Source organism: Pistacia vera, unplaced genomic scaffold (assembly GCF_008641045.1).
Source record: "Pistacia vera cultivar Batoury unplaced genomic scaffold, PisVer_v2 Contig152, whole genome shotgun sequence".
Lineage (NCBI taxonomy): Eukaryota > Viridiplantae > Streptophyta > Magnoliopsida > Sapindales > Anacardiaceae > Pistacia > Pistacia vera.
Genome location: NW_022195597.1, coordinates 520,503 through 531,891, shown reverse-complemented (window position 1 = coordinate 531,891; position 11,389 = coordinate 520,503). Strand labels below are relative to the sequence as shown.

Sequence of the window (11,389 nt, the reverse complement as noted above, 5' to 3'; positions counted from 1 at the left end):
TGTTCCATAATAATAAGTGTATAAATAGTAATATAAATAGAGATGATGGAAGTACTTGTATAGAAGGGCGAGAAAAAGGAGTTGGATGGCCAGGTATGCTTAGCGAAAAGCTGCTTTCATGTACTGTGTTTGCAATTTGCGTTCTCGGTAACCAGTAAGCTTTTTCTTTTCTTTTTTCTTTTTGTTGTTTATTATGTATTTATTTGCTTTTTTTTCCTTATACTGTACTGTTCAGTTTTAAACAAATAGAGTTTCTGATTGTGCCTGGAACTAAAACAAGATTGAGACAGAGATTAGTGAGAGACGGAGTGTTTTATTTGTGTTCTGTAACTTATTTGATATTTCCAGTCGAGTTTTTTTCTTTTTTCCAATTTCATTATTAATCAATAACTCTCTCTATGCTCTTTACAGGACAGTCTTTCCAGTTAACTTAAGATTAGTTGTCAAATTCATTTGATTTTTATCCTCTTTTTTAGTGACTACTTTTTTTTATGTCAAGTCTCCCATATCTTAAAAATATCATATTGTTTTTTTGTAAGTATTTGATTAAATAAATAGTTTGAACAGACTGGAAATGCTCCCCGTCCAATTAAGAACTGCAATGAAAGCCACCGTCCCATTAATCATCGTTGCATTAATCTTGGACTCTATTATATACAATCATTTCATTTTTGGACCTGTTGACGATTAAATCGAAGAGTTCCACGTCAAGTCAAAGCAATAACTTGATACCTCAATTGATAATTACTGAGTGGAAAGTGGAAACTTAGTTCACTGAATTGTTGAATTCTCAAATACTCAGAGTAGAATAGCTTAGTGGTTTGACCTTGTTGTATTATTAAATGAACTCCAACTCTGGAAAGCATAAGATATTCCTTCACAAAGACAAAGTAACTCAAAAAACAAAACAAAAAGTCATTTCATTTCATCAGTTTATGATTCCAATAGCGAAGATGGTGAGTTTTACTTTTAGTTTTTATCAAAGGTCAATGCACTAATTTTATCTAGGATTTGCTCAGCCGCTGTTATTGGAGACTAGAGAATGTTATGCTCAGGTAAGGTCAATATATTCTTCTCATAATACTTTTGTTTTAAAATCGTTGAAGACCCACCACTGCTTCATACTTTGCGTAACACTCCATTTACTGATATAAAATTTGAGTATTGAGTTTTGCTAGTGGAAGTCCAATTACAATTACAAAAATGTCGACCCAGCCCCATCTCTGAATTGTATTTTTCTGAAAAACAATCTGAATGAAATAAAGATGAAAGGGATTACACAACTATATTCCTAACATACAAATAGCCTGGACCTCAGCTGATTTGGGTCCACCCAGATCAGAACTCTGGAAAAGTAATATAAAGAAGAAGATTTTGAGAGCTCAGTCAGAGTAATCTTCTTCAGATTATGTAAAACAAGCTCTAGTTGATATGGTTTTTGATGGCTGAATTTTAAAGCATTTAAGAAAAAGTGGTCCTCTTCTTGTATATAGGATTGCAAATCCCGAAGCTGCTGCTGCATGCAATTAAGATGATGGTCCTTAAATGTTCCAAGTTGCAAACATGGCTATCAAATTCTTTTTTTTTTTTTTTTTTTTTTTTTTTTTAATTATCGAAGGTGTCCAGACCAATTTACGCATGCCTCAAGTCCTCAACTAATTCTTCGAGATCCTGAAAAGATTGACCGGTATCAACTCCAGTGACTACTCTTATTATCAACCGTGGGGACTCAAACTCGGAAGACCTTGTTAGATCTTCCTCTTACTCTTTTATCAGACCATGTTAAATCCTTCTCTTATTCTTTTACCATCAAAGGGACTCAAACTAAAAAAACTATGCTAGATCCTTCTTTACTTTTTTACCATCGACTAAATGGTGGTTATAGCTATCAAAATTTCTATAGAGCTAACTGCACATTTTTTATTTTGTCGTCTAGTAATAAAAATAAGGTCCCCAATTGGGTTTCTGACACGTGGGGTGATTATTATGGGCACGAGATTGGTGAAGTAATCTCTATAGTCTATTCTCTAACAAAGGTGGATAATAGCACAAGTTCTTTTATATAAGAGCAAAAGTCTTAACATATTGTTTGTTTTAATGAAAGGCTCATGCACACTCGTGATGGAGTGGAGCCCTAGAATTTGTATGGACCAACCTATCATCACGCTTTGTCCCAGCAAATGAATTTATAGCAGGTCAACATACACCATAAATTGACCTAAAAAAGATTATGTAAAATTACAGCAAATTTATTTTGATTGTGCACATTAATACTAGATTTACACAATATCTCATTCATCACATTATTCTATCATCCACGTCACAATCGAAAAACAGATAAATTATTTACGTATTTCAACAAAAAACAAATTATTTCTGAAAAGGAGACTAAAACCGCTTTCAATATCCCCATATCATAGCAGTATAATAAAAACCCACGTCGGGCCTGAAAAACCAGGCCCAGGTATATTATTTGAAACTTTAATAATAATTAAGCCCTGGGAAACTACTTTAGCCACCTCCTATAGTCCTATTCCTACAATAATAATTATGAAAGAAAAATGTTATCCTTAAAGACTCATACAAAAAAGGTAATTATGAAAAAAAATGCTATTTTCACAAAGACTCATACAAATAAGGTTATAAAGTGACATCATCCAGAAGAAAAAAACAAAGAAAAAATAAAAAAAGAGAAAGAAAGAGAAAGAGAAATAATAAAAATCTAGGGTGGGGATTGTCTTTGCATGCCCCCTTTGTATGTATCTTTGTAAAACTAGCATTGCTCGTTATGAAAACCGTTTACAAACAACCCTCTGCAACACTACACATCTAGCCCCATATATAAACCAAAATTACAAAAAAAAAAAAAAAAAAAAAATCCTTCTCAGTTCAACAAGCCTAGGTCAAACAAAGGGGATTTTCCAAATAGAGCTGGTCAAGGACCGGTCCCAAGCAGACCCGAGCCTAGGCTCGTTTGGGACTAGTCCCATTTAGGACCAAAATGGGACCAATCGCTCATGGGCTTGGGATCGGTCCCAGGCCCACGAGCAATTGTAGGACCTAAACCGATCCTATGGGTCTGCAAGATTTCTGTAGAGGGGTTTATGTAATTTTTAAGGGTAGATTAGTAATTTTCAGGGGCAACAGCCAACGGTATTAAATGCAAATTTTTTAAATTTTGTAAAAAAAAATTTAACCCCTACAATTTCTTTCTATTTCAAAATTTACAAGGGGTTTTATGTAATTATCTAGAGGCTAAAATAAATAAACCAAAAGGGTTTGAGCTCGGGCTTGGGACCGAGCCCTCCTCCTTAGGTCTGGTCCGGTTTTGGGACTAAGCCTGCTAGGACCAATCCTCTCAAGGACCAGGCCTGCTGGGATCGGTTTTTGGACCCAGTCCCAAATGCGCAGCTCTATTTCCAAAGCATAAGCTTGCATTTTTAAATGCAACCCTAGCCTAACCCAGGTACTTACATTCCTACCATAGGACCCATGATGAATTGTCAAAGAACTGTTCAAGGCTTATCTATAATATAGCTCAGTCTATATTTAGTACAGGTGTCAAGAACGACTCAACAACGATGCGTGCTAAATCCCTCTGCTATGGGGGACCCCATAACAATCTAAAAATGTGACCCAAGACTTAAAATCATTAACTGCAATATTCTTCAGTATTTCGCGAAGTAAATATCATTGTTTTAAAAATCGGACCGAAGAACAACCCACTCTGATGGCCGGATCACAATTCAACTGGTCCAACCGATTGGACCGTCAGTTGGACTGGTGATATCATTACACATCATAATGACGTCAACACATTTTTAAAAAAATAATTTTTTTTTTTTAGATTTCTATTTTTCAATAAGACAATAACAACTTAATTACTGTTCAACATGATTCAAAGTTCCAATTCAACAACAATCCTAACATAATTTAAATATTTAAAAACAATTCAAAATCCAAATCCAAATCCAAACATGATGCTGTATTTACATATCAAATGACAAAATACATAATAATTAATAACAAAACATTTGATGCAAGTGTTTTTTCTTTGATCCGTCTCCATGTTGATTGAGCTTCACACACTAGCATCAAAATTCATCACCATCATCACCATCATCATCATCATAACCATCACCACCATCTACGCAAATTTCAGTAAAAAATAGAAATCATAAGTTAAAACTTGTAATTTAAATAGATACTAAGTTAATATAAATTAATAGATGAAACTCAGAGGAAGCATTGTGTTGATTGTTGCCAAAATTTCATTCAGTTTCTTATATATAAACCAGAAAGCTTATCCAATTTATTTCTAGAGAGCAGCCAAAGATCATGAAGACAGTTTTACCATCATTGCTATTCGTCTGTAACACCAATGGCCATGCACCAGCAACAGACGTTCCAAATAACGAAATTGAGCTATTGAAAAATCACTTGACATCACAGCCTGCACTTGAAGAAACAACCAAATCAGAAACCAGATTATTAAATCATTTAGGTTGGGCTTGGAAAGATATTAATAAGCATCCCTGGAGATAAAAACTATGGTTAAAGATTTCAAATAGAACGAAATTTTAGAGGAAGATGTAGACAGCAATCAATTCTCAAAGCAGCGATATAAAAAGTGAACATCCTTTGTGTACAGGGAGCAAAAGCTAAAGGTGGGTTGTGGGGTTGGGGTTGGGGTTGGGGTTGGGGGTTCATTATATGAGAGAGAGAAGGAAAACAAGATGTGTCGATCTATCCAAAACATCCATTCAAAATCACTTAATGTGATCTGAGAGAGAAAAATCTACGCAGCGGTTAAATCCTTAAAGAAGCCACAGAAAATTGATATTTTAAACAGTTCATCTACAGAGTGCAAATGCAGAGGGGAAAGTTCAAATTCAGAGGTATAGGGTCAATCATTCCACGAAAACCAATCCCTTTTAAGAACATTAAAAGTTTAAACAGCTAAGGGCTTAGATGGTCATGCAAAATCTCAATCAAGCAGGAAATGTTGTCAACTCCTGCTTAAAGATTGCAACGAAATCTGAAATTCAATCCTCACATAAAAGAGGGAACATCTTGAATTGCATAGTAAGTTTATTCAATCATTCTGATAAAACAAATTAATTCAAAATCAAACCATTTTCAGAACTGATCAAGTAGAGATGCAAGGTTCAGTCAGATTGCAAAAAGGGAAGAATATTGGTGGTGAGCTAAACTATGGTATGAACCAACTCCTGCATCACCATAGAGGTCATTACCAGATGCTGGTCTCCTAATACTAGGTCCTGGGAGGGGTGAGCTTGGTAAGTTCATAACCCAATCTCTGCATGAGTGAGTTCCAAGATTGGTGATCTGGTGTTTTAAACTTAAGAGTTCATTCTATTTACTTTAATAATTCGTAAAAATTTTATGTTATCTAACTCATTTCCACCTAGAATGTATAAAACATGGATTATGTCCTTCACACGTATATAAAATGATTTGATACTTAGAAATATAAATCATAAGTTAAATCTCATTCTCTTTTTCTCTAAATGAATTTTCAGTTCAAGTGTTACAAGTCAAATTGATTCAACAAACTAAAATATCGCAATAGCACAAATAGTATTATCATCTTAATTTGTGTTTTCCATCAGATGCATGTATGCTTCTGTCAAGCAAAATTATGTATTCACAGACGCACACAAAACCTTTCAAACTTGTTGTCACTCAAATTTTATAAAATATTATAGCAACAAAAAATCAGGACATCCAGCAACAGCCAAGGGTCAAAAACAGCAACTTATGAACAAAGATTCACTCAAGGTAAACAATAGTATTGTTACAATACAACCACAACAGCTCTATAGATTGAAAAATGTAAAGGATGTTAACTTAAATGTAAAGGGAGCGAGGAATGGCGTTACCTGGATCGACGAATGGAGCTGTCGCCGTCGATTTCCAGCGAGGGAGGAAGAAGTTGTCGATTTCCAGCGAGGGAGGAAGATGTTGTCAATTTCCGGTGAGGGAGGAAGACGTCGTCAATTTCCGGCGAGGGAGGAAGACGTCGTCGTCGATTTCAGAGAGTTCAGATGCGATTTGGGAGGGATTTCAGAGAGAATAGAAGACACGGCCGAAACCGTGAGAATTTTCGCAGAGATCAGAGTGTTTGCTGAGAAATTTTAGTGAGAAAAACTGAGAAAGACTGAAAGAGAAGAAGATGAGAAACGGCTGCGTGACAGAGAAGAAGATGAGAAAGGGCTACGTGAAAGAGAAGAAGATTGTCGCGTATTAGGGATTTAAATTGTGGACTGGTTTTTCCGCCGGTCCAAGTTCACTCATATTATCCGATTTTCAACCGGTTTAAAGCGGCTCTATGTATATTAGCGGGTTTGAGAGTGACTCGAACTGGACACGTGATCAGTTCACAGTCCAACTGGTTGGACCGGCCGGTCCAGTTCGGTTTTTAAAACAATGGTAAATATCTGGCTACAACTGGACATGGGCTTTCATGTCATATTTACAATAATCCTCAAAAGCAAACCCGGTTTACACAGAAGATATATTATTCTTAACTTTTGGAGATGATTTGATTTTCACCTGTAACTATCATTGCACTTTCTCCCATTACTTTCCNAAGGCTTATCTATAATACAGCTCAGTCTATATTTAGTAAAGATGTCAAGAACAAAGACTCAACAACGATGCGTGCTAAATCCCTCTGCTATGGGGCAATATTCTTCAGTATTTCGCCAAGTAAATATCTGGCTACAACTGGACATGGCCTTTCATGTCATATTTACAATAATCCTCAAAAGGAAACACAGTTTACACAGAAGATATATTATTCTTTTAACTTTTGGAGATGATTTGATTTCCACCTGTAACTATAATTGCACTTTCTCCCATTACTTTCCTTTCGTCAGATGCCTTATTGCCGATTCTTAATAGAGCAATACATCACTTTTTAATGAGGCCAAAAGAAAAATATATACATATTTGCACTCAGACATCAAAACGAATCTATGACTTGTTAATGGCGAGATAGGTGAGAAAACATCTGTGATAGACTCATATACATCAGTTAACATGATAACTAATCAAAATACAAACATGATTTACTTGGACGGCATCAGATAAGCCTAAGTATAATAAAATTGTATTATTTTTTCGCTTAAAAGGGAGAATTAAGAAAAATTGTGAACCCAAGCATTTTTATTTCAACAACATACCAAACCACTCAAAGGTTGAAGCATACTAAAAGCAAGACAGTGTATAGAAACATCAAACACTCTATTCTCTCATAATCAAATTTAGAAATATTGATGCCAATTACAATATCTATTTTATGTAACAACCCAGTGAAATAGCATGAAGGATAACCTTAACTGTAGAATGTAGATATAGACATGTAATTCCAAATTCTATACAGAAAATATAAGCACCAAGGTAACACACAATACACCAGCTAAACGACCACTCTTTAAGCTGAACTTACCTGCTATTCATCAGCTTGTCCAGCACCACATTGAGGTCTACTGACTGCCTGTTTTCCGTCAGGTTCCTCACTGTAGCTCTCACCAAGTCTCTCCGGAATCCCATCGCAACAACCTTCTCGACAACATCATCAACTTGAACACTGTTTGTGTTCCCACTGGAAGCAGATCCACTATCCAAGATAGAGGCAGTTGGAAGAGCGTGTGGTAATATCTTGGCAGTTGGCAACTGTGAGGAACTGCTTCCACTACCTGGGAATGAAGGTGATGATGCACGTTGAAAGGGTTTCATATTTGAACTGCTGGAGCCAAAACAAGGTTCATTATATGGAAAAAGATTGATGGGATTAGACTGCTCTGGTGGCTTTGAATACCCAGAAGGTAACTCCAAATAATGCCTGCTTGTGGAGTGATCAGGGATCTGCTGGGTAGAACCAACATAAAACTGCTCAGTTGGGGGAAACCCACCAGGTGGCCGAGAGGATTTTTGGATGCTTTGAGATGACAGGTAAGGAACTTCTTCAGGTTGATGGCTCAATGGAAGATGGGCTTGATAATAAACTGGATTGACAGGTGAGTGCAGTTGAGGTGGTTGGGCTGACTGTGAGGGCGTTGGAAGTTGAGGCAGTTGGACAGACTGTGAGATTGTTGAAAATTGAGCCGGTTGGGTGGACTGTGAGATTGTTGGAAGTTGAGGTGCAGGTTGATAAGGTTGATGCAGTGCTGGAGATGGTAGCTGTGACTGCTGAGTTGAAGTTACAAAGTACTGCTGATGAGTGGTTGTTGGAGGTGTTGACTGATTAGGTTGGTACAATCCTGGAGCTGGTGGCTGTGACTGCTGACTTGAAGTTACAAGGTACTGCTGATGTGCGGATGCTGGAGGTGTTGACTGACTAGGTTGATACAATGTTGAAGGTGGTGGTTGTGACTGCTGCATAAAAGGCATATGGTAATTCTGATGTGTGGTTTCTTGAGTCAGCACAGTTGAGGGGTTGTACGATTGAGGTTGTGAAATGGAGGGGACGACATTCTGGGGTATTTGGTTAAGAAGCTGTGGAGCTGTTGCTACAGGAGATTGTTGAGGACTTTGATTATGTAGGTTCTGAGAAATATTAGAAGGGAGAGAAGCATGCTGTTGTGAACAAGCAACTTGATTCGGAAGCAACTGGTGGGATTGTTGAGGGACAAATGACGATGCTTCTTGATTTGAAACGGTTTGAGGGACAAATGACGATGCTTCTTGAATAGAAACGGTTTGAGCAGTAGTGCCCCGCTTTTTCGACTGCGTGTCACTCTTGGGCAACTGAAGCTTTGCAAGCTGCACTTGAGCCTCTGCTATCTCTTGTTTATCTCTCAAATCCTTGATACAACCTTGAACCTGCAAGAAATCATATACAAATTGCACCCTTCATGTCATCGGTGCACTAGATACACAAGCTTTGTGCGACCAATTACCAGCTAACACTAATGCAAAAGTGGCCACAAATATTGAACCTACGTTGTTATATGACACTTATCACCATTCAAAAAGGAAAAACTTTGAGGGAGTTCCGGCTTTTATTGAACAAACAACTTTTCCTTCAGTTTCCACTTAACATCCTAAGAAATGTCAATCATTACAAATTCACATTACACAACAACAGACCAAATCTATCAACCAAACTTGCAATGTAAAACTGTATTGACAAACAGAACTACATAATATATATTCTGCCTATCAACATTACATATATCTCATGAATCAAGTAAACTCTAATTAGACTAAAGAGAACGATGGTCTAACCACCAAATCAACTTCCCTTGACGTCCTCAAGTATGCAAGAATACATGACAGGTGAGAACAATGAGAAGACATGTTTCTTGGTGTTTTTAAGTGCAGACAGAGGGAAAGAGAGAGAGAGTCCCTCCAAGAATTTAATTTCAATTACATCAGATTGGGACTTGGCTCTGGTGGTAAAGGGTAAGGATTCTTAGTCCAAATACTATTTAGAAAAAACAAAAGGAGACCACTGTTATTCTACAAGAATATAATGTTTTGACTATTGAGGTTACACATATGATATGACTTTTGGCAATGCAGCCAGGATTTGGGGGCACAAACCTTTTCTAACTTTTTATTAATTGAAATTCAAAGAATTTCACATAAAAGGATTAAGATGAAACTAGACTATTTCAAGGCAAGATTTGAATATGATATTGCCATGGTCCAAACTTGTTAAATATAATGGTGTCTTAGAAAATCAGCATTCACACTCTTAATGTATAATTTCGTTATCTGACACAAAATTAATTAAGTTCACATTGAGAGCTCATGTCCATAAATCTATCAATTTCCACCACCAAGTCTTTTGTTCAACAAGTCAGAGACACTCCAACAGTTTATAAATTATGTGTTTGAGTAAAAGGACAATTTTTTCATACTTACAGCTCCAGCATGTCTAATTGGAAACAAATAGCTTCTAGTAAGATTATTACCAAAAAACAACACCTAAATTTCCCAATATCTTGCAAGGTTGATTTAAATAACCAAAAATACAAACCAAAGCACACACATCACAACAAATGAAAGGTAGTGGAAGTATGAAAATACCTCTCTCAGAATATTTTCTGCCTCCCTAAGCTTTCCATCAGTCCTACCATGACTATATGCGATTGATTCCTTCAAATAATCAACAAAATTCTCCACTTGATGCATTCTACTCTCTAACTGAGTTGCTCGTGCACTGAGGCTTTCCACCGCATGTAGCAAATTATGAAAATGTTCCTTGATCTTTTGATCAATCTCAGATATCAAATCCACTTGGTCAGCAAAACTTCTATTCTGTATATCGCCATTCAAGCACCATTTAAGAGACACATATAAGCAACAATGTAAAACGTAAACCAGTAACCAAAAATTATTCAAAAACAAATGCACTCTCATAATTTAATCATAGCCAACATTCATAGATGTACATAATCAATTAAGTAGGAGTGACTTTGGCTTTGATCCTGAGGACAAAATTTGCTTGAGCTCAAAATTCATCAGCACACTTGAGACCAAACGGTTAGATAAGAATGCAAATAAAAATAAATCATTACAGACACAAATTATACTGCCTAAAACTATAAGTCCAAATGTCAATGCATTCTGTCTACTCGAAACTAACCAACTCACAATTCAATTTAAACAAACTAAAAATTTTCTTTTCGATCCAGCAATCAAATTCGAGTTTCATATCAAACAAACATTAATAGCTGGAAAAACAAAGGTTAAGCAATTAAAGATACAAAACTAACAATTGGGCAAGTACAATCAAAGAGTTAAAATTCAATAACAAATAGTAGTTTAAGAGAGAGATGATACATTGATGCCGACTCTGGTAGGTTTGCGTTTGGGCTGAACTGCCTCGAAGAGAGAATCATCAGATTCATAGTCTGCGTCTTCGTCTACGAAACCATGTCCGGAAAGTTCAGCTACTAGCTTATCCTTGTACGTCCACGAATTCGGGTTTCTCATGGAATTTCAATTTCTTAGCTGCCAACTATCTACTGCTTTGTTGTGAACAAAGGATCATCAATTATACTATCGGATCTTGGAATGTAAAGCCGGGTTGAATTACGGTTGTGGTACAACATTATCAAGCATAAGGTACCAACTCTTACAGCACGTTTTCAACTCTGGTGGTAGTATTATTATTATTGTTGCTTTCTTAGAAGAGACCAATCTAGAAAATATAGAAAAGAAAGTGATTAAATTCTGTAATTTTTTAATTAATTGTAAATTAAACTAAATAGTAGTTCAAAAATATATATCTATAACTATAAGCACTTGATTGAAATGTAATATGTTGTGAGTTGAGTGGTGGCTAAGAAATGAATAATCCTCTTTACCAAAACATTAAATTTTGTATTAAAATTACAGTTTGGTGGATGGT

The 11,389-nt window shown here is 36.2% G+C and overlaps 1 protein-coding gene across 1 annotated transcript; it reads right to left on the bottom strand.

Annotated features, from left to right (window-relative positions):
• Positions 1-4,095: 4,095 nt before the first annotated feature.
• LOC116124483 (polycystic kidney disease protein 1-like 3) lies at positions 4,096-11,127 on the bottom strand. Its single transcript, XM_031410223.1, has 5 exons — positions 10,819-11,127; positions 10,063-10,293; positions 7,475-8,850; positions 4,355-4,453; positions 4,096-4,147 (listed from the first exon to the last, which is right to left on the bottom strand). The coding sequence occupies exons 1-4, from the start codon at positions 10,969-10,971 to the stop codon at positions 4,447-4,449; spliced, it is 1,767 nt and encodes a 588-aa protein (XP_031266083.1). The 5' UTR covers positions 10,972-11,127; the 3' UTR covers positions 4,096-4,147; positions 4,355-4,446.
• Between the last annotated feature and the right edge of the window lie 262 nt (positions 11,128-11,389).